Below are 23466 nucleotides of genomic sequence, written 5' to 3'. Positions count from 1 at the left end.
ATTGAGTGATTAAAAAAAAATTTTTTTTTAATGTTTATTATTTTTGAGGGGGAGAGAGAGACAAAGTGCAAGTGGGAAGGAGCAGAGAGAGAGAAGGGGACACAGAATGTGAAGCAGGCTCCAGGCTCTGAGCTGTCATCACAGACCTGGATGTGGAGCTTGAATCCATGAAACGTGAGATCATAACCTGAGCTGAAGTTGGATGTTTAACCGACTGAGCCACCCAAGTGCCCCTAGATTGAGTGATTTTTTAACAAAAGAAATGGTGGCTTAAGTGGTATGAAATGGAGTTAGATTAGAAATGGACAGAACCTATTTATGGTCTCAAAATAAAAGACAAATGACTTGGGGAAGATTTTAAAACTGCCTCTAATTGGTCTGAATTAGAAGAAGGATTTTTCTTTTTAATAGCTTAATTTCTTCTTATAAAGTAGTACATGTTCATTATAGGAAATTCAGAAAGTAACAAAGGAAACAAAAATAACCTATTATCCTATCACACAGACAAACCATTCACACAGACAAATCACTGTTAACATTTTGACATATTTTTTTTTTCAACATTTATTTATTTTTGGGACAGAGAGAGACAGAGCATGAACGGGGGAGGGACAGAGAGAAAGGGAGACACAGAATTGGAAACAGGCTCCAGGCCCTGAGCCATCAGCCCAGAGCCTGACGCGGGGCTCGAACTCACGGACTGCGAGATCGTGACCTGGCTGAAGTCGGACGCTTAACCGACTGGGCCCCCAGGCGCCCCTTGACATATTTTTTAAAGTATTTATTTTGAGAGACAGAGTGAGTGAGCATGAGTGGGGGAGGGGCAGAGAGAGAGAGGGAAAGAGAGAATCCCAAGCAGGCTCCACATTGTCAGCACAGAGCCTGACACAGGGTTCAAGCTCATGAACCATGAGATCATGACCTGAGTTGAAATCAAGAGTTGGAGCTTAACCGACTGAGCCAACCAGGCACCTCAACATTTTGATATATATTCTTCTGATCTCTTTTTCTATTCATACAAATCCTTTTGTTTTTGTTTTTAATGTTAAGTAGGCCTTTTGAAGAGGTAGCCTGGGTTTAAATTCTAGCTCTACTACCTTGGGCAAGTTTTTAATAATGTACCCCAGTTTCCTCATCTATTAAATTGGGATAATAATATCTATCTCATAGAGTTGTTATAAGGATTAAAGGAGTTAATACTTGCAAAGTATTTAGACGGGCGCCTGGGTGGCTCAGTTGGTTGAGCGGCCGACTTTGGCTCAGGTCATGATCTCACGGTCCGTGAGTTCGGGCCCCGTGTCAGGCTCTGTGCTGACAGCTCAGAACCTGGAGCCTGTTTCAGATTGTATGTCTCTCTCTCTCTGACCCTCCCCTGTTCATGCTCTGTCTCTCCCTGTCTCAAAAATAAATAAAACGTTAAAAAAATTAAAAAAAAAAAGTATTTAGAATGGTATCCATGACTTATAAATGCTATGTAAATACTGTTAAATAAATTAAGTGAATAATCTGCCATTTAAACTTAACATATGGTGAACATTTTCTCAGTCATAAAATATTCTCTGTAATACAATTTTTAATAATGTTTTAGTCTTCTGTCATGTATATGTCATGAATTATTTAAAAAAATTTTTTTTATGTTTATTCATTTTTGAAAGACAGAGAGAGAGAGACAGAGCACAAGTAGGGGTGGGGCTGAGAGAGAGGGTGATACAGAATCCGAAGCAAGCTCCAGGCTCTGAGCTGTCATCACAGAACCCAATGCAGGGCTCGAACTCAGGAACTGTGAGATCGTGACCTGAGCCGAAGTCGGATGCTCAACTGACTGAGCCACCCAGGCGCCCCTATGTCATGAATTATTTAAGTATTGCGTTTCATTCTTGGTTTTATTCTTTCCATTTTTTTCACTAATATAAATAAAGCTGTGGTCAGTGACCTTGTTCTTAAACATTTACCCACATGTCTCCATTTCCTTAAGGCACATTTCTATGGGTAAAATTGTTGCATCCATGAATGAACATGTTTTGAAAGTGTTCGGTACTTCTTGCCAAATTGCCCTCGATTTATATTCTTAGTGTATATACATTCAGTTGTATGTGAGTGTTAGTCTCTATAATTTCACCAGTGTTGGGTATTATTACTTTTTAAAATCTTTGCCAGTTCAGCAAATAAAAGTATAACTATATCTGATTTTATTTTGCATTGCTTTGATTGAGCTTTTTGTGTTTGCCATTTTTACTTTTTTCTTTTATGATTCATCCTTTAATGGCTTTTGTCCATTTTTCCTTTGGACATTTGACTTTTTCTTTCTGATTTGTAATGATAGGTGAACTACTTTTCTGTATATGACAAATATTTCCCCATTTGTTTTATCCTTTAATCTTGTTTGACATAGACATTTCAGTTTTTATGTAGTAGAATTAACACTTTTTCTTTATGCCTTTTTGCTTTTAATGTTAATCTTAGAAATGGTTCTTCACATTCTATAGATATCAATATTTTATGAATATAAATATTCACTCATGTTGTATCTGAGCATTATTAATCTGTCTGGAATCCATTTTGATGTATGCCTAGGGAAATCTAACTTGATTTCTTTTCAACAAAATTCATTATTCTAGCATAATTTGTTGAAAAATATTTAGTTGCCCCAATAATTTGAAATGGCAGCCTTACCTTATATATACTTTAGTCTGTTTGGAGAATTTTATTCCATATTATTGTTCTTTTTTACCAGTTTTTATACCATTATAATGTTTGCAACCTTTAATGTCTGATAATGCCAATCTTCCTGATTGTTGGGGGTTTTCAAAATTTTCTTGGGTAGGCTTTCAGCTGATCCATAGAAATATAATTGTCAAAACCCGTTGGGATTTTGATTCAGCTTGCATTTAGAAATAAGAGTTACTGAGCCCACAAGGTTTGAGTTGGCTATCTTGTGATGAACTATTTTTGTCTTTTAAATGTTAGATTTATCATTCCCATCCTGGGGTTATTTAGATAGCTCTCAGGATTTTGGCAGATACTTAGATGCTATCATAATCCTAACCCTATTTCATCTCTTGATTGTAATTTAAGTCTCTTGACCAAAAGGTTCTCTTCAACCATTGAGAAGCTGTGTTCAAGCCTCAGCTTGGTGGCATATGTGCTTTGGGACCTTGGGAAAGTCATTTCAATTCTGTGTACTCAGTTTTGAAATATGAGATACTTAGATTAGTATGAAGTAAGTAACTGAATGGTATGTGTGGATATGCTTCATAAACTAAAGTGGGAAAGAATACTAGTTTTAGTATGATGAACATTTTTACCTCAAAAAACAATCATGTTTTTCTTTAGTCTTTCATATCCATTAAAAAAAAAACAAACATTATTTAATGCCTGGGTGGCTTAGTCAGTTGAGTGTCTGACTCTTGATTTTGGCTCAGGTCATGATCTCACGTTTCAGGAGTTCGAGCCTCGCGTCTGGCTCTGTGCTGACAGCACAGAGTCTGCTTAGGATTCTGTCTGTCTCTCCCCCTCTCCCTCACGTGTGTGCTCTCTCTCTTTCTCTAAAAAATGAATGCATGAACAAACAAATACTAAAAAAAATTTAATGACCCAGCTGAAAATCTGCTTTGCAAAAACTGTTTGGTGTGGAAATCTAGAAGGTATGATTTATTTAGCCTTTATTTAATAATACTATACCAACAACAACAGAAAGGTTACATCAATCTAGCAGATTATAAACATTTTCTTGTTTCTTATAGCTCTTTATACTGCCATCATGAGAATAAATTGTTGCTCACTCATTCCTTGATTCTTGCCTGTAGCCTTGCTGGATAAACATTTTCAGATTTTATGTATTATGGTAAAAATATTTTTTAGTTTTCTTGAGCATTTTCTATTTCTCCCTGAGATCTTCAGTCCCTCATTTAAGTAACTGGATAGACATATATCAGATTTGGACTCTTTTCTTAAATATCATTTTAACCTTCAAGAGTCTTGACAGCAATTATTTAAATAAAATTTTTCTGTTATTTTGTTCACATAAATTAGTTACTTAAGCTGCCTCAGCAAGGTAAAAGTTAAATATTTCTGTTGTGCCTTAAGCTTACATAAAGCCCCTTGGCAAGTATCAGCCTTAGTTTTGACAACTAATCCCTCCTTTGAGTGGCTAGTAGAGCCTGTCTCACTGCCTGCCAGCATCTCAGTTGGGGCTCATGTTCATAGTCGCAGTTCACTGGTCCACGTCATTTTCCCTAATCCCCAGTTTCTGTTGGAGGATGTGAGAGAGACACCAACCCAGTGTATACAGATGTCTTCATTCCTTATTGTGTTAGCTGATGATGATACAATGTCTTTAGATACAAATATAGCATACAAATATAGTAATACATATGCATACAAATACATACAAATGTATACATACAAATATAGTAATAATAATTTATCTCCTCTCTTTTTGGTTTTAGCCAATACCTAGCTATATCTATCAATTACTACTAACATATTCTTAAACATAAGTAGCGTCATAAACTTTTCTCATTAATGTAGTCTTATTTTACTGAAACCTCCTCTACTTGTCCTTTTCTCTATAGCTAGGAAATCCCCCCTTCCTTTTTTTTTTTTTCTTGGAGCTGCCTTTCTCTGCCTGTTCCCTCCCCTCATTCCCTTTTCCCATAACATCATCCTTTCTTGTGAGCTTCCAGCTTTGGGGAATCTGGTACGAATCCTCTTTCCACTTCCTGTCCCATATAAACTCAGTGTGGCTTCCTGCTCAGTTCTTCTATTTGTCCCTTGGACTTTGATCCCTGCTTTTTCTGCCCTTAGCGACAGCTTCACTGTCTTTTTCCTTTTTACTCCATGCACCCAGCTTCCTTTAAATTGTTAAACACTTAAAAGTTGAAATACTTGTGAACTTTAGGCTGTGATTTAATGTTTTTAATATAACAAATTGTATGTTCTGTAGTATTCATCTGAAGCTTGAATTTAAGGTGCTTGCAGAGATCTCTTCTTCAGCAAGAGCCTCTCAGTTTTAAACTAGAGCTTCATCAGCCAGAGCAGCCTGAGCATACCGAAACTCCAGATCAGCCTCTAGCATCTAATAGCAGTGCTGTATTTCATCAATTCTGAAATACATTTTTACCTCTAAAATTAGGGTACATATTATAATCAATAGTATCATGAGTTAATTGGCAGCATGTTTTTCTTAGAGATAACATATAAAATGGTGTATATTTGAAAATTGATAGTGTCGTAGATATGATGAAATATAGTAACAATAAAAACAATAGCTAACATCTTTTGAGTACCTACTGTGAACAGGAATTTTTCTAGAGGCTTTATGTGTATTATCTCATTTCATCCTTATGCCATCTTTCAGAAGTCAGGATGCTCAGTTGAAAAAGCTAAGGCATAGAAGTGCAGCTAGTAAGTGAGGGAGCTGAGATTTGAGCTCAAGCCACAGAATAGCCCCAGAGCTGCCCGCTTAGCTCGCCTGCCACCACACCATCCTGCCTCTTCATAACTGTCTTTCTTTTCCTCTTTAAGGCATCGTTGGCTTCACTCTATGACTGATGATCCTCCAACAACAAAACCACCTACCGCTCGTAAATTCATTTGGACAAACCATAAGTTCAATGTGAGTGGCACTCCAGAACAATATGTACCTTATTCTACCACTAGAAAGAAGATTCAAGAGTGGGTCCCACCTTCAACACCTTACAAGTAAAGACGATGGAAAATAATTTAAACATGTATAATATGGGGCTCTTCATGTAATTGCACTTTTACTGATTAAAATTGTTTGATTAAGCAATGTCTTTTATGCCTTTTTGCCCTTACCTTTGTCACTTATGAACTGCAAAATAGAAGCTTACAAACATGTGTAATTGAATTAGACCTCTGTTGGGGTGTATTCCCTCCTTGCTGCCGTGGGCATGGCTGTGCTTCAGGACATTGCCTCACATAGTTGACCGACAGGGGAAGGCCTAAAGCTGAGCTGAGTCCAACAGACTTTATTGTGGGAATCTGAAACATGGTGGGACACAGGCTGAGTCACCAGAGCTGAATGGCTTTGATGGTAGCTCTCTAAGGGGAAGGTTATCAGGGATTTCCTATTTCCTGAGTTTTGGTTCTTTCACTGTTTATTTGGACCTGTGAACTATCACAGGATCCATTCCAATATATTCTGATTTCCTTAAGCTAACTGGGATCATTGATTTTTCTTGTTATTTGCAAATAAAAGAACTTTAGCTAATATCCAGATTGGTTCCAGAGAATGGGCTGTAGACAAAAGACCTTCAGGGAAATGTGGAATCTTCAGAATTGGTCGTATCTGGGTACTAGGAAAAGCAGTGCAACACCCTTCTGTATTCTGGATGGAAAGCTAGCAGCTTCGGTGATCAGACAGCCTATCAGATTATTGCCTTTAGTCACCAGTTTCCATGAGCTCCCTGAGAAGGCCTTTGGGTATTGGTTAGCAGCCACCACAGAACAATTTAACGGTGAGAGGAGAAAAATGCTAGGAATTTGAAACCAGATGGTTGCTTGCAAGAGCACTGGAGAACTTACAGGAGAAAGTGAACCTCAATTCCCAAATCGCAACTCCAGGCATTGAGTAAAACTCAGGGCAATTACATGACTTTGCTAACCTCCTCGGGTTCTTATATGAAAATGAAGGGATAGAACGGACTGACTGTTGATATAGGGACATCTGGAAGAAGTTAGAATGTCATTGGCTACACATTAGGGTTACCTGGGGTGGTTTTGGTTCTGGTTTTGTTTTTTTAATACAGAGATCCAAGTTACTAAATCATCTCTGAGGCTGGGATCCAGGCACCAGTATTTTTTAACATTCCCCACAGTGTTCCCCCACCTGATGAATCCATTTGCAGCCAAGGTTGTGAATTACTAAGCTAAAGAAATCAATACACCAAACATTCTTCTGAAACATTCTCGATCATAAGACACTAGAGGTTGCTCCCAGCCTCACTGTTCAATATCCCTTACTTACCTGGATCAGATTATATTTGGTGCCCTCAGGAGATACTGTATTCATTGTGCTATGTTGGGCAGTTTGCCGATTAATGAAGTTTGCCGATTAATGAAGAGCAGAACCAAACACTAAAAGCTGGCCTGTGCTAGATTGGATTTCCTACGCTCTGTCCGTCTGCCACTTCACTAACTGTTCCGTCAGGGCCCAAAACATTGTTTTCTCATGCCGTTAGGGACACATCAGACTTGTGAGCAATTAGAAATTCTGTCCTGGCTGCTATTCTTTATGGATCAGATATGCTGGAAGTTCACCTGTTAGAGAAAAATGGGTGTAGTACTTATGGGGAGGGGAAAGGTAGAAAGAGGTGATAATTAGGAAATGACCTGAGCTGCAGCAATCTCTGGCTATGTTTAAGTAATCTTAGGGCTTCCCGGTAGGAGAGCACCAGGCAGCCACCTTAGGTCTTAACCTGATTTGTGTGCGTGTGTAAACAACTTTACAGATCTAGGTAAGGAGCGCTTGAGTCAAGCTAGAAGATCACAGTTTCTCCCTTAACTCCTAGACGTGAGGTGATTCTTAGGACCAGAACCCTTGACTTAAGAGCCGTGCCCTTAATAGTAGATATGTGTGCTATGAACCTTCTGCCCAGCTGCTTCTTCAGGTGATGTATACTTGGAATGGAGAAATAGCTAAAGTTTTCAGGGATCCGCGGATACTTGCTCCAAGTTAGCCCCAACTTTAGGGGGAAGAGAGAACACTATAGCCCACTCACTGGTCAGAATAGAGACCATGGGAGGCAGATGGGACCCTCATTTCACCGGAACATGAACTCTTCTGTCTTCACCCCATCCATCCCTTGGTCTATTTCCTCAGTTCCTAAGTGTAGATGGGCTGGACATCCTTTGCAGAACCTCAACATTAGGTCTCTGCCCTGGGGAGTAAGTGCTCCAGTGGCAGAAGGACAAGGAGAAGCCATTGTGTGTTCCTTCCCTGCCCGAATAAGTGAAAAAGCAGAATCTCTTTGGGGTGCAACGTCAGTACAACCATCAGAGGGTAGAAAGATGCGGATCATTCCTGTCATATCCCCAAAGGGACAGTGTACGTCCATTTGACTGGTAAGTAAGAGTGATCGTCTTGGAGAATGACAGTGGGCTGTACGATAAAACTAATCTTAAGATGATCTAAACTGTAGCTCCTGTTCCTGAAATGGTCTCTTTATTGGAGCAGCTTAATATAGCCTCTGGCATTGGAGAGGTAACTATGGGTCTAACCACTGCATTTTTATCCATTTTGGTTTGTAGAATCCATCAGCAGCTGTTTGCTTTTACATGGCAGGGACAGAAATAGCTTTATAAATCTGTCCCACGGATGTCAAGTCCAGCCATCTGCTACACAAGGACACATAATGCCTCACTGAACCATAAGATGTTACATTAGTCTACTGTGTTGATGCAGAACAGACAATACCAGAAACCCTAAAGCCTCGGTGAGACACACATATACCAAAAGATGAATCTGATTCTTCCAGAAATGTAGGGACTTGACTCCTTAGTAAAATCCTCAGGGATTCAGTAGCCTGGCACATGTAGAGATGGTCCCTCCAGTGTTAAGGACAAATTGCTACAACTAAGAAAGGCATGGTACTTTGTGGCGCCCTGGATTTTAGGGACAGCGTATAGCACACAGGTGTCTTGCACTTATTTATTTACCGGGTGACCTGAGAACCTGGCAGTGCAAAAATAGTCTCTCTCGGTGGCTTTAGTCCAAGCAGCTCTGCTGCTCAGCTCTCCAAGTATTGGGATGATCGGGATGCTCACTGAAGTCACAAACCGCAAGAGTCACAGTGGAAGCCCACAGGACTGCGGAGCAAGGCCATGACCCCATCTTGGAAGATTAGTCTTTTCCCTTTGAGAAACAGCTTCCATTTGTTCTGGTATGTTAGAGACCATGGGACACCATGTATGCTCTAATCCACCTACTGATTAAGTTACCATAGCACTGTGTCACCTCATATGGTAACAGAGCAGGCCAGGAAGGCACTTCTAGTTTGTGGGAGCAGAATTCTCCCCACTCTGTGCCTTTAACCACCTATTCCCACACCTGCTGCTACTGATCTGTCCCTTTGCTCTTGTGGAGAGTTGTTGGCTAATTGAGAATGCAGAAAGTCAAGCCTGGCTTATAGGTATTGTGGAACAATATTTACTGCCAGCTGCAAGCATACTCTGGTATACCACAGCCCCTGTGAGCAGTTATCTCGAAGGACAGCAGAAGGCAAATCTCACTCATTAGGCAGGATTTCAAGCAATGCCTTGTATCATGTACTTTGACTTGAAGGAAACATGATCTGAGTCCGGTTACATAACCAATCACCGATTATATGGTCAAAGACTTGAAAAAAGCAACATTGAAAATCGGTGTGAAGGTTTTGGGACAAGCTTTGCAAATGGACCTTCAGAATTGGACCCACAGTCCAGGAAGATTAGAGCAAAGCCGCTAAGTGTTTATAGGGATCACCTCCTGAGCACAAACCCTTGCCTCTATGCCAGCTTCTGGGGAAAGCCAACATAAAACACACATCTAAGACCAGCAGCCTCATCACGGCAAGTTCATTTCATTGGACTGCTTCCATTTTGGAGGGAGCTTGATTTGTTTCCAAGGAAATAGGCACTTACTCTAAATGAGGATCTGCTTTCCTTGTCTGGTATATCTGGGTCAGCACCAACATTCTTTGGCTTAGAAAGCCTTCTGTTTGGGACGCCTGGGTGGCTCAGCTGGTTAAGCAACCAACTCGTGATTTCGGTTCAGGTCATGATCTCAAGAGTTTGTGAGTTCAGGCCCTATGTCAGGCTCTGTGCTTAGCTCAGAGTCTTGGGATTCTCGCCCTCTCTCTCCGCCCCTCCCCCACACGTGTGCATGTGTGCACTCTCTCTCTCAAAGCAAATAAACTTTCAAAACAAAAAACAAAAAAAAAAGCCTTCTGTTTCATCATACACAGGAGAGTGCCCCTGGCCAAGAAACTCTCTTCACAGAAAAGACAAGAGGCAATGAACCCGTGTCTGCTGGAGTCCCCGCTTGTGTTCATGAGGTGCCCTCGTCTCTTTCTCAGACCTCCTCTTTCTCCATTCTCCCTCTATCACCCATTTTGTATGCCACATCAGCCTTTCTATTCTGAAAACAGCCAGGTTCACTCTGGTCTCAGGGCCTTTGCCTTTGCTCTTCCTCCTGCCTGGAACAGTAACATCTTTGTACTGCTTCCTCCTTTTTATCATTGATGTCTCAGTTTACCAATATCGCCTCAACAAGATGTTCTGGGTCTGCCTAACCTAAAGGAGCTCCTGTGAAACATCCTATTATTTTACAGTTTCAGTTATATAAATTTGCTTGCTTTACCTTCTTCATAGTACTTACTGTTTCTTTTTGAGAAAAGGCATGAATAAAATTATCCCAGTAAATAATCTGTAAATCCAGTAAAGAATTCCAGTAAATACTCTGTGTGTTAAGCATTTACTGAATACACCTGTGAAGGCACTATACATATAGACATAATAAAGTAATCTAGTACTGATCAGATTTAATAAGTTTGCTACAGGAGAGATAACAACTGAAATTAAGTAGCAGCAGCCTTGAACAGCATGCTAATTCTGTGATTTCAGGAGGTAAAAACCCTTGTGGAGAATAACAGCAGAGCATGCAAATAGTTACAAATAGGAAACCAAAAAACTCGCATCGACCAATTTTTATAAGAGAAAGAAAAAAGTACACTCATTGGCATGTTGTTGTGCCGCATTTCCAGAAAGACTGGTAATTATTTTCAAGGTTTGTGGTCACTCGTGTGATCGGCCTGCAAAGATCTCTAGGCCTGCTTCACAGCTTTAAATCTCACCCCTACATGGGGAGAAACCCCATCTATAATATTCTCCTCACATGCAATGGAATCCATACCCTGCTGTGCATGAGTATGAAATGCTGTTGCATCCTAAGTGCACAGTAATCAAGCCACATTTGCCAGCTCTGGCTCCAGCAAGGCAATGTCTAAGATTGAAGCAAATAACGAAATGACAGAAGTGGACCTGTGGTGGATTGTTTAACAAATCCGCTGGGATAGAACAGGCCTTAGAAAAGTTGTTTCCCGGGGCACCTGGGTGGCTCAGTTGGCTGGGCATCCGACTTCGGCTCAGGTCATGGATCTTGAAGCTTGTGAGTTTCAAACCCCACATCCGGCTCTGCGCTGACCGCTCAGAGGCTGGAGACGGCTTCAGATTCTGTGTCTCCCTCTCTCTCTGCCCCTCCCCTGCTCACGCTCTCATCCTCTCAAAAATAAATAAACATTAAAAAAAATAATGAGAAAGGAAAGTTGTTTCCCGGGCTGATGTCCAACCCTCCTGTGCCAGAGCAAGGGACACCGTGCATGTCTCACCTACATGCATAGGATGTGAATGGTGCCCCCTGCATGCACAATGCATTAGTTCTGGGTTACTCACCAGGATGTGTCAGAGAGAGAATCCAGTTCCTGGAAAGCATATGTCTGGGCATCTGTTGTTTGTGCTTGCCCAGCATTGCTTTTCTTGTCTTCTGTCATAGAATCCTGATTTCTCGTGGGGACCATCCTTCCCCTACTTTTAGTCTATATGAATCAGTGGATTTTTACCCACTCTCCAATTCTCAAAATATTGTATGTATCCCACTGGCTTCAGTGATTGATTCAGGAAAGAATACACGACCCAAGACATGCCAATGAAACTCAAGTACATGACATTAGTTGGAAATACTGGAAAATAGAATTCTTCATTCTATAAGATTTGAAGCTAGGTTTGAAGATATGTGCCAGGTGGGGCCGGGAGGCACTCCACTAAGGAAGGCAGCCTGAAAGTAAAGTCAGTGTGAAGGAAAGTGGAGCCAAGAGAAGGAACGAGACAGATTCCTGATGACTGTTCAGCACCTGGCTCCAGATGAGCCTGAAGCTAGAACTCACTTAGACTTCTCAGGAAAGCGGACCAAGAAATTTCCCCAACCTTTTCTCCTGAATCTAGATGACGTAGGGTTCTTCCGCTTGCAACTGACTGTCCTCACTGACATGACATCTGTATGACTTTATTACTTCTCTATAGTCATGAAATTTGTTATTGGTATGCACCATCTTTCTTGTCAGATATGGCCTGAGTATGAATTTTCTGACTCGTAAATGTGGGTATATCGTGGGCCAGTGGTTGTTAGGATTTATTACTGTAAACTAATAGCTTTAAGATTTCTAAAATTTGTGCTGAGGTGGGTACATACATTCCGTGAGGCTCCTGCATATGTGTTTGAGGATATATCCAGGTCTTTGAAATTCCTGTATGTGATGGCTCAACTGGATGATTCCAGTTGGAGAGGTCTGTGGATTTGCAGATTCAGCTACATGTAGTCTGGAGTTGGAACTTTGAGCCACAATAAAATCGCTAAAAAATGGACGATCATGGGGCACCTGGGTGGCTCAGTCAGTGAAGTGTCCGACTTCAGCTCAGGTCATGATCTCGCAGTCTGTGGGTCGGAGCCCCACGTCGGGCTCTGTGCTGACAGCTCGGAGCCTGGAGCCTGCTTCGGATTCTGTGTCTTCCTCTCTCTCTGCCCCTCCCCCATTCGTGCTCTGTCTCTCTCACTCTCTCAAAAATAAATAAACAGTAAAAAAAATTTTTTTTTAATGCACAATCATTTTTATGTCACTAAATAAGGCTAAGCATCAGCACCACAATTTTAAGTGATTTATAATGCTCTTTTCAAAGCAATGGGAGGATGAAAAATTATGTACCAGAAAATCTGCATCCTAATTTGAAATTTAAATTAAGTTGCCATAAAAAATTATTTTTTCATTCATGAAAAGCTGTCTGTTTGTAGGTAGGATTAATAAATTTACAATGTTAATGTCAAAAATTACTCACAGAAGAAGCAGTTTGCTATATAAAAGGCATCCACACAAAATATGCATATCTCACAAGTATTATCTAATCAAACAGCAATAAAGGCTAAGAGAGGATGCCTATGGGGGAGGGTGTTGGTTTTCAGAATCTGGGAGGAATCTATATTTTAAAGATGAATATATAATATTAAAACATAATTTTGCATTGGTAAAATGAATAAAACAATCCACCGTATTATTTTCATGATACAAACTGCAAGGAACAAAACTCAGTCAAATTCGTGGCTGTTCAGACATGTGAGTTAAAAAGAAAATTGAGAATTAGGATCAACTGCTAATAGGTATAGGGTTTCTTTTCAAGGTGATGGAAATATCCTAAAATCAGTTAGTGATAATGGTTGCACAGCATTGTGAATATACTAAGAAGAACTACTGAGTTATACACTTTAAAATTTATGCCATGTGATTTTTTAAAAAGGTCTAAGAGGGGCGCCTGGGTGGCGCAGTCGGTTAAGCGTCAGACTTCAGCCAGGTCACGATCTCGCGGTCTGTGAGTTCGAGCCCCGCGTCAGGCTCTGGGCTGATGGCTCAGAGCCTGGAGCCTGTTTCTGATTCTGTGTCTCCCTCTCTCTCTGCCCCTCCCCCGTTCATGCTCTGTCTCTCTCTGTCCCAAAAATAAATAAACGTTGAAAAAAAAAATGGTCTAAGAAACTTAGTTCTTAAATTTTTTTTAATGTTTATTTATTTTTGAAGGAGAGAGAGAGAGACAGAGTGTGAGTGGGGGAGGGGCAGAGAGAGAGGGAGGCACAGAATCCGAAGGAGGCTCCAGGCTCTGAGCTGTCAGCACAGAGCCCGACGCAGGGCTCGAACATCACAAACTGTGAGATCATGACCTGAGCTGAAGTCGGAGGCTTAACTGACTGAGCCACCCAGACACCCCATAAGAAACTTAGTTCTAATAGACTATTGACAGTGATCCAGGATCTTCAGCACACAAAAAAAGTGATGTTTACCTGACTATAGATCTTCTTTTTTAGAAATGTTTTTAAAGTTTATTTATTTTGAGAGAGAGAGCAGGGGAGGGACAGAGAGAGAAGGAGAGAGAGAATCCCGAGAAGGATCCATGCTGACAGCATGGAGCTGGACGCGTGGGGCTCAAATCCCACGAATGGTGAGGTCATGACCCAAGCTGAAATCAAGAGTCAGACGCTTAACTGACTGAGCCACCCAGACACCTCCTACTGTAGATCTTCTTAAAATCAACTTGTCTCCAGGCAGACAGGAGACATATGATTATTCCATCTTCTGGCAATAGGTTGAGTTTAGTCTTCTGCAAATTCCCTTACCTGAAGGCAAGTGCAATGTGACTTGAGGCCGGATAAGGTATGAAGTAAAGGTGTGGGAGGGGAATGGGAAGGAAGGGAATGAGAAAAAGGTAAGTGAGGATGCCAAATGCCTAAGCATTATAAGACCATATAGAAGTTGGATAGCCACTGGGGAGGGCTGGATGCTGATCTGACCAGGATGTCCTGATATTAGATTTTGATACCTCTGGCTAGGAGAGAATCTCAGGAAACTTTGGCTAAAAAGAAAACCAATTTAAAAGTGCCTTCAGTAATAAGGCATTTAGGGGCACCTGGGTGGCTCAGTCAGTTAAGTGTCAGACTTTGGCTCAGGTCATGATCTTGTGGTTCTTGAGTTCGAGCCCCGCATCAGGCTCTGTGCTGACAGCTCGGAGCCTGCTTCAGATTCTGTGTCCCCCTCTCTCTCTCTGCCCCTCCCCCACTAGCACTCTGTCTCTCCAAAAAACCCCATTAATAATAATAATAATAATAAGATTTAATAATACACATATTAAAGAATCTATAGTTAGACTTTAGCAAATAGGTAGTTTCTAAGTTCAGTGGCTTAATACCATTATCAAGGACTCTGGTTTTTCCCATCTCTACCCATCCTCACTATGGTGATGTCTTCTCTTAGTTTGGCTCCTTTCATAGTCCTAACTACTGCAGTTCTGGATGTCACATGCAGATGACAACATCCAGAGGCAGAAGAAGGGGGATGCCCCTGTCTTCTACCCTTTTTTGAAAGGACAAAAATCTTCCCAGAAAATTCCAGCATTCTCTTGGTCAGAATTGCACCTCTTGCCCATGTCAGTCAGTCACTGGACAAGGATCATGAGATGACCAAGTCTGATTTATTAATCAACAGTCATCCCCAGAGGCCAGACAAGGACTCAGCTTTGTTGAAAGACATGAAAGGCAAACAAAATTAAGGTTCTGTTAGCAAAGGCTGAAGGAATAACTCTTGGTTTGCACTAATGATATCTGTCATGGAGAATCCTAATCTGAGCTTGGTGGTGCCCTACTGGCTCTCATGGTGTCATAATGGAGAAAAGCGGCCTTGTCTGCTGGAAAAAATACTATTTTTCTGGGGCTTTGTCCAAAAATGTAAATCTCTCTTGACAAAAACCTTTTTATTTTGAACTATGTACTTATAGGTGACCTCAGACGACCTCCCTTACTTAGGTCGGCTTTACCAGAGAATCTCAAGGCGGTTGCATTTGGAGACAGCTTGCCCTGCAGGCTGATCTGGATATGTTTCAGTTTGAGAATTGAGATGGCCATTAATACTGTCATATGACTGTGCTTGCTCCAGTTCCTTATTGTCCTCACACAGTAAATTAAAACCCTTAACTAATTTTCCATTGTTGAAGAAGAGCAAAGATCTCATATTTTCCCTCATGGTCCCTTAGAGCAGTTTCTCCCTGACTTTTGACTGAGTAATGGCTGCCTTGCCTTCTTGTTTCTTGTTCATCTGTGTTTGCTGATTGAGTTTGATGTTGAAATTTCTTTTAGGGTCCTAGAATTAGCCACTCTTTCATTTTGCACACCGTATTTTGGAGAACATCTTGGAATCTAAGAAATAAACTTCTTTGCCCAACTTTCTAGCATATTTATACAATTAATGATTCAGTGATTATTTTAGAACACTTGGTTGTTAGATTCCTATTTTATTAACAAACACCCTGCACGATTTTGTTGTTCTCTCCAGCATTGCTTAGTCCGGGAAGCAAGGTGACAGATTAGAGGGACGATCGGTTCTAGAGTGGACCTAAGACCACCCTAGAGGTTACTAGCCATGTAGCCTTGAACAATTAACTTCTAGGGACTCAGTTTCCTCATTTACAACACATGAATAATAAAACCCTCCTCACGGAGTTGTCAGGTAAAGTACCTGATATATGGTAGCCATTACTGTTATTATCATACCTTTTTTTTTTTTTTGGTAATTTAATTTTATTTGTTTTTAAACCACTTTATTGAGGTTGGATTGACAGATAAAAAGCTGTACATATTTATTGTATACTACTCGATGAACTTAGCAATAAGTATACACCCGTGAAACCATCATCATCATCAAGGCTATAAACATAGCCATCACCTCCCAACTCTTTATTGTTATTATTATAATGTTCTGTGGTAACAATGCTTAACATAGGATATACTTTCTTTTTTTAAGTTTTCTTTTTTAATGTTTATTTAGTTTTTGAGAGAGAGAGAGATAGAGTGAGAGAGGGGTAGAGGCAGAGAGAGAGGGAGACACAGAGTCTGAAGCAGGCAACAGGCTCTGAGCTGTCAGCACAGAGCCCGTGGTGGGGCTCAAACTCACGAACTGAACCATGAGATCATGACCTGAGCCAAAGTCAGAAGCTCATCCAAGCCACCCAAGATGTACTTTCATAACAAATTTTAAGTATGCAATCTAGCGTTGTTAGCTACAGGCATTATGCTGTATAGTGAATCTCCAGAGGGCATACCTTAATTATTGTAAACGGCTCACAGGCAGGGACGCCTGGGTGGCTCAGTTGGTTAAGTCTCTGACTCCTGGCTCCGGCTCAGATCATGATCTCGTGGTTCATGAGTTTAAACCCTGCTGTCAGCACAGAGCCCGCCTCAGATCCTCTGTCCCCCTCTCTCTTGCCCCTCCCCTTCTCACACTCTCTTTTTCTCAAAAATAAATGAACGTCTAAAACAATGTTAAAAAAAAAATAGGCTCACAGGCTAAAGATCCAAACACCTAACAAAAATTCTAGAATAATGATAATTTGGTTTGCTGAGGAATAGTTCTCAAAAGTATGACCAATTTTAGGCCTTTTTACTATTACTTATTTTTAATAAATAGAATCATATAAATACTAACTAGTTCAACGAAACCTTATATTAGCTGTCAATATAGGTCACTAGGCAGTACACTTACCATGATGGCACTGAGTAATGTATAGAATCACTATATTGTACGCCTGAAATTAATATAACACTGTAGGTTAACTCTCCTGGAATTAAAATTTTAAACTTAATAAAAAAGTATGGGTCACCTATACAAGAATGACTTAGAGATACTTTTGAAAGTTTTTTCATGCAATATTCCTTTAAGTATTTTTTTAAGTTTATTTTACTTCTTTTGAGAGGTAGACAGCGTGTGCATGCACGCTTGTACATGAGTCGGGGAGGGGCAGACAGGGTGGGGGGGGAGAGAGAGAGAGAGAGAGAGAGAGAGAGAGAGAGAGAGAGAGAGAATCCCAAGCAGGCTCCACACCAGCAGCACAGAGCCCCACACAGGCACAAACCCACCAACCATAAGATCACGATCTGAGCTGAAATCAAGAGTCTGTCACTCAGCCAACCAACAGAACCACCCAGGCACCCCTCCTTTAAGTTCTAATAAAAACTTAATTTTGAATTATTATTTTACTGATTAAAAAATCTATAATAAATGTAACTTATATTTGGAAATAAAGATCAAAATATAGCTATGATATTAGCTTTTATCCTTTTAGTATCTCCTTTAATTTATGGGAAATTTGTATTTGATATTTTCAGTAATGTACAGTTAATTTCCCACCTCCTTCGGGGGCTAATTAAATGCTTTAGGAAGATCAAACCAAGTCCATAGTACATTCCAGACAGCTGTAATTCTGTAATGTTTTGCTTTTGCCAAGACAACTTAGACCAGCTTAGGATAGTAGCAGGTTATGAAAATGACTTTAATAACTAATTCAATGAAAGTGGTGTACATTTGTTCTTTATCCGCTCAGCACCAGTTTTTTCTCTTTGAAAATAGTATCCCCTTCCTTTGAGGAAGTTCTTCGCATCCCAGTCCCAGAGTACCCCACCTCCTATCCTTACACCAGGAGTGAGTATATGACTGAGGCCGGGCCAATCCTAGGACCATCCTCAATTAGTGGCCCAGAAATAAGCATGTGACCCATACCAGGCTAATCAAATCCTTCTCTAGGAATTTTTCTAAGTGAAACTGGTAGAGAAATTACTCTGTCCAACCACGGTCACAAACACATATGTATATATATACATATATATGTATATATTTACATATATATATTTACTATATATATATATATATATATATATATGATGGAATATTACTCAGCTATAGAAAAGAGTGAAATCTTGCCATTTACAACATGGATGAAACTAGAGGGCATTTTGCTAAGTGAAATAAGTCAGACAGAGAAAGACAAATATCATATGATTTCACTTATATGTGGAATCTAAAATCCGAACGAAACCAACAAACGAACAAAACAAAACAGAAACAGACTCATCGATACAGGAAATAAACTGTTGGTTACTACAGCAGGGAGGGGTTAGGGAGCAGGCAAAATAGGTGAAGGGGATTAAAAGGTATAAACTTCCACTTATAAAATAAATAAGTCATGGGGATGTGATGTACAGCATAAGGAATATAATCAATAATTTGTAATTATTTTGTATGGCGACAGGTGGTGGGGGTCGTTTCATAATGTATAAAAATATTGAATCACTATGATATATACCTAAAGTGAAGAAGGTATTGTATGTCAATTATACTTCAATTTTTTAAAAAATAGTTTAAAAAATTAAAGAAAGAAAGAACGAAAAGAGTCCCAGGTGTGTTAAGTCCCTGATTCCTAGCTCTGGAGAGCCTTAGGGCTGCCCAATTCCTGGATGTCTTCCTTTGATTCTATGATTTTCTCCTTCCCACAAGTCCCTTTTTGCTCAAATGAAGTTCCAGCTGAATTTCTTTTACTGGCAGGAAAAACAGCCCTGACAAATAAAAGAGGGCATTAGTAGTCTTCAGTGGTACTTGGCTAACAATCAGTGCTTTCCAAGCTTATAAAGCGGGTTATGGAAGAGAGTAATTTTTATTTTCATTCTTGTGAGATAGGATTATTAGTGTCTTATTTAATGCTATGTGGCTTTAAAGGAATAAATGTCATTTGTAATTAGATTAAAGGGATGTGTTTGACAGCCTTCACTGACCTTCAGTTTTCTACAGATGGCTTTCTCTGGCTAAGTTGTCACTCCAAACCTGGACTTTGATTGAGCATTGTTATTTTGGGTCATTTGTATGAGGCCTCCATTAGCCCAACTCAGCCTTTTGCTCTTGCTTTATCTTTGCAGCCTCCTAACGACAGGTCAGCTTCCAAATGCCACTATGAGACTGACAGTCACTACCTAGGCCATGTTACTTCTGACTGTTGCAGTGGATCTTTTGCTTCCACTCATGGAGCTTGTATCACTTGACGTTGATTTCTTTTCAGCCGTTGCTAGGATACGCCATCAGCATCCATTCATCCTTTAGAATTACAGCCAACTCAGGCTTTTCCTGACTTCTCAGTATTGCAAAAGCAGAGGCAATGTCAGAAGATTCCCATTTGATTTTGTGAAGGGTCATTAGGAATGTTGTTGGGGCCTTGGGGAGGGCAGGTGCTCTAGCCCTGAGACTCAAACGTTGGGTAGGATCTTCCTGGTCCTTCAGATTTGAAAAAAAATGGACTTAAACCCTCCCTGTTCCTTTCACATTTGAACAAAATCCAGTAATCTATCCAAAGATTCGGGGAAGGGTACAGTTTATGTTCATACAGATTAAGCTCTGACTCCAGATTCCTATTTTTGTTGAACTAATCCATTCAGAATTAGTCCATTCAATAGAATATAGAGTCCTATATATGCTATCCATTGCAATTCTACAACAGCATGGATATAGACCTCAGCCCCTTCTCCTAATTTCCATAAAAAATTACTCACAATAGATATTTTTCTGCCCAGCAGACTTCAAAAAGACGATTTGGCGTGACCGATGGTCTTATTCTTCAAAAAGATTATCAATCTCAACATTAACATCAGGTATTTGTAAATGTCCTCCTCAAATCTGTTGTGTTGCTTGCTTTTCCTCTTCTCCTGTTATTTCCTGCTCTGTAAGGAGCTAAAAAAAAAAAAAAAGGAAAATGAGTTCTCATTTACATAATACAGAGCAATTCAGTTTTCATCTATCCTATATCCAACTCTCTTTGCATATCTAAGAATTTTGCTTTGTCATTAGAGTGTATAAAGGCCCAGGTTTGCGTTCATTTCGTCTCACGTCAACATTTTGGGAGCTTGCTGTGCTAAGTGCTCTGTAAGGCTCTGTGCTGAGTGCTTTTTCCCTGTGTATCTCATTCAATTCTCAAAACCACCCTGTGAGGCAAGATGCTTATCTCACAAAATGAGGCAACAGAGGCATAGCAAGGTAAATGGCTGTGCCCAGGGACACTCAGCTAGTTGATTTTGAATTCAAGTTCCAGGGCATTCTAGCAACCACTAGAAAGAAACATGATTTGAACATGAAGGCCTCATGGAGCTGCACATAGCCCTGGACTCTCCACCTTTGAACTACTTTCAGGTTCTCACCAAGATAGAGTACCAAGGCTCTATCTTAAGTTATATTATTTCTCATCTTTTTTTTTTTTTTTAATTTTTTTTCAACGTTTATTTATTTTTGGGACAGAAAGAGACAGAGCATGAACGGGGGAGGGGCAGAGAGAGAGGGAGACACAGAATCGGAAACAGGCTCCAGGCTCTGAGCCATCAGCCCAGAGCCTGACGCGGGGCTCGAACTCCCGGACCGCGAGATCGTGACCTGGCTGAAGTCGGACGCTTAACCGACTGCGCCACCCAGGCGCCCCGAGGGTCTCTCATCTTTTTTACTAGCAGCTGAACAGAATTCCTAACCTATTCCTAACCAGGAATCCCTAACAGAATTCCTAACCTCTACTGGGATTAAAAAAATAAACTATTTGCCAGTATTTAAAAATTGGGTGGTTATACATAATAATCTAGATTTCTGCTTTCTCTTGAGAAACAAACCTATCAACCCCGGACCTGTATTACCCTTGGTGACAATCTGCTAAAGCCCGACCACTGGTGGATAACTAATTTGTGTTACTTACAGGCTTTTGAGCTTCTTTCACCTCCGTTTTGTTACTTTTTGTCCCCCAGTCCAGCAGGCTGGTGAGCAGAAAGGAGAGGCATTGGGGGACTGAGCTAGAAGCTTGATGTGTTTACCTCCTTCCCTACTTGGGAAAAGCCCTGTGATGGGGACCTTTGCATTTCTACACTCTGGAGTCTGTTGAGAGGGAGTTTCTTTGTCTGTTTTGCTCTGAACTCAAGAAGGGAGTGATCTCTAACACATCTGGGGCATGGTGGCTGCAGTGATGGTGGCCACTAATGTGGGCTGTATAGGGGTGGCAGTTCTGGAGAAGGTGGTTGAAGCAGTGGGCAGCACCTGAAACCCTGGCATGAGTGGTCAAGGAACCCCTGAGCTCAGCGTAGCATTCCCTCCTGATGGGGGTTGAGGACTGGAAGGATCTAGGGATTGTGGGAAGAAAAATTCCACAGGGGGTGAAGGGGGAAGGTGACTGCCCCCTTACTAGAGTAGGAGAGCCTAGACTCTTGAGATGCCACTCCTGAGAGCAAGGAAACTCCATCTCCAGACCCAGAAACACGAAAATGCCCCACATGGCTGGGCCTGGGACTGTTCTCCTACAATGGGATCTCATTTAGATGTGAAGTAAGGGAAAAACCAGTCAGCCTTGGGAGTCCCCAGAGTTCCCTTTACTGATCTAATTGGTGCTGTGTTTATTCATTCACTCATTTTTACATGCATGTATGCATTTCTTCCCTTGCCTCGTTTCACAGAGGATTTGTGGCTGCTTACAAGAAGAATACCAAAATTTTTAAGGAGTAAAATATAAGTACACTTAGAGGTTTACAGATGCAGTGGGTATAATTTTTTAATTAAAAATAACTCTGCTGTATTTTTCTTATTACAAAGGCAATAAATGAGTGTTGTATAAAACTTAGATAATATAACAAGAGAAATATTCGAAAAGAATATTCATAAAAAATAAAAAAAGAAAAAAAAGAATATGCATTATCCCACCACCTGGAGAAAACCACTAGAAGCACTTTATGGGATGCTTTTGGTGCAAAAAATGTAAATATTTTAGTATTTTATAAGTGTAATTATAACCTCCATGTTGTTTTGTAACTTTTTTCATTCAACAATTTATTATGAGCTATTATGAGCATTATGCAAATACATTTTCATCTACAGCATCGTTTTATTTTGTTTTATTTTATTTATTTTTAATATTTATTTATCTTAGAGAGAGCACAAAGGAGGGAGGGGCAGAGAGAGAGAGGGAGAGAGAGAATCCCAAGCAGGCTCCATGCTCAGTGCAGAGCCTGACGTGGGGCTCGATCTCATGAACTGTGAGATCATGACCTGAGCCAAAATCGAGAGTTGGGCACTTAATCGACTGAGCCACCCAGGTACCCCTACAGCATCATTTTAAATGACTGAATAGAATTCCATTATATATTCCATTATCATAGAGGGGCACCTGGGTTGCTCAGTTGGTTAATCATCCGACTCTTTTTTATTTAATTTTTTTATTTTTTGAGAGAGAATGAGGAGGGGAGTGTCAGAGAGAAAATCTTAAGCAGGCTCCCCGCTCAGTGTGTTGCAGGGTTCAATCTCACAGCCTGACCAGAAATCAAGAGTCAGAAGCTTAACCAACTGAGCCACCCGGGTGCCCCAAGCGTCTGGCTCTTGATCTTAGCTCAGGTCTTGATCTCAGAGTCATGAGTTCAAGCCCAGTGTAGAGCCTACTTTAAAATAAATAAATAAATAAATAAATAAATAAATAAATAAATAATAATTCTATTATAGAGATATATCATAATTTATTTAAACCGTTAACCTGATTACCAGACAAGATTTTGAAATCTGCTATGTTCTGATATACTAGTTGGAGACTTTTATTTCAGATAAATATATTGGCTCTGTCAGCCTGGCAGACCCCTGGCATGAATCAAGAACATAGCTCAGGAAGTAAGAAGAAATCTATTGAACAATCATACGACCAAAACTATTCTACTTTTCTCTTCCACGCACAAAGGAATGATTGTTCTCATTATTTTCTATCTTCCATATTATGTAACATTAGAGTTTTGAACTGAGCTATGCTAACATTATTAATTGTATCTCTAACTTGGGAAATTCTTCAGTGAATGAATGGCGATCCATTTCCCATGGCATACGTGAACCACAGTGACACGCAGAATGCTAATATAGTGCTGGGTTTCAGGAAGCAGCCATCCTTGATAATAAATAAAGCAAGAACTTAACAGAACATTAACTTGCTCTTCGGGGTGTGCCCCATGAGTCCTTCCAAGAACACCGGGTAAAGTATATGTATCAAGATCCATCT

General features: G+C 40.4%; 1 protein-coding gene across 1 annotated transcript in view; it reads left to right on the top strand.

Moving 5' to 3' along the window:
- Positions 1–5794, top strand: part of NDUFA12 (NADH:ubiquinone oxidoreductase subunit A12) — a 29375-nt gene extending 23581 nt beyond the window's left edge. The window contains exon 4 of the mRNA XM_043562143.1: positions 5527–5794. Within this exon, the coding sequence (XP_043418078.1) occupies positions 5527–5707 (181 nt within the window). The 3' untranslated portion in view covers positions 5708–5794. The remainder of the gene's footprint in view (positions 1–5526) is intronic.
- Positions 5795–23466: the final 17672 nt, after the last annotated feature.

Source organism: Prionailurus bengalensis, chromosome B4 (assembly GCF_016509475.1).
Source record: "Prionailurus bengalensis isolate Pbe53 chromosome B4, Fcat_Pben_1.1_paternal_pri, whole genome shotgun sequence".
Taxonomy (NCBI): Eukaryota; Metazoa; Chordata; class Mammalia; order Carnivora; family Felidae; genus Prionailurus; species Prionailurus bengalensis.
Note: the sequence above shows the minus strand (reverse complement) of the source record. Positions and strands in the feature narration are given on the sequence as shown.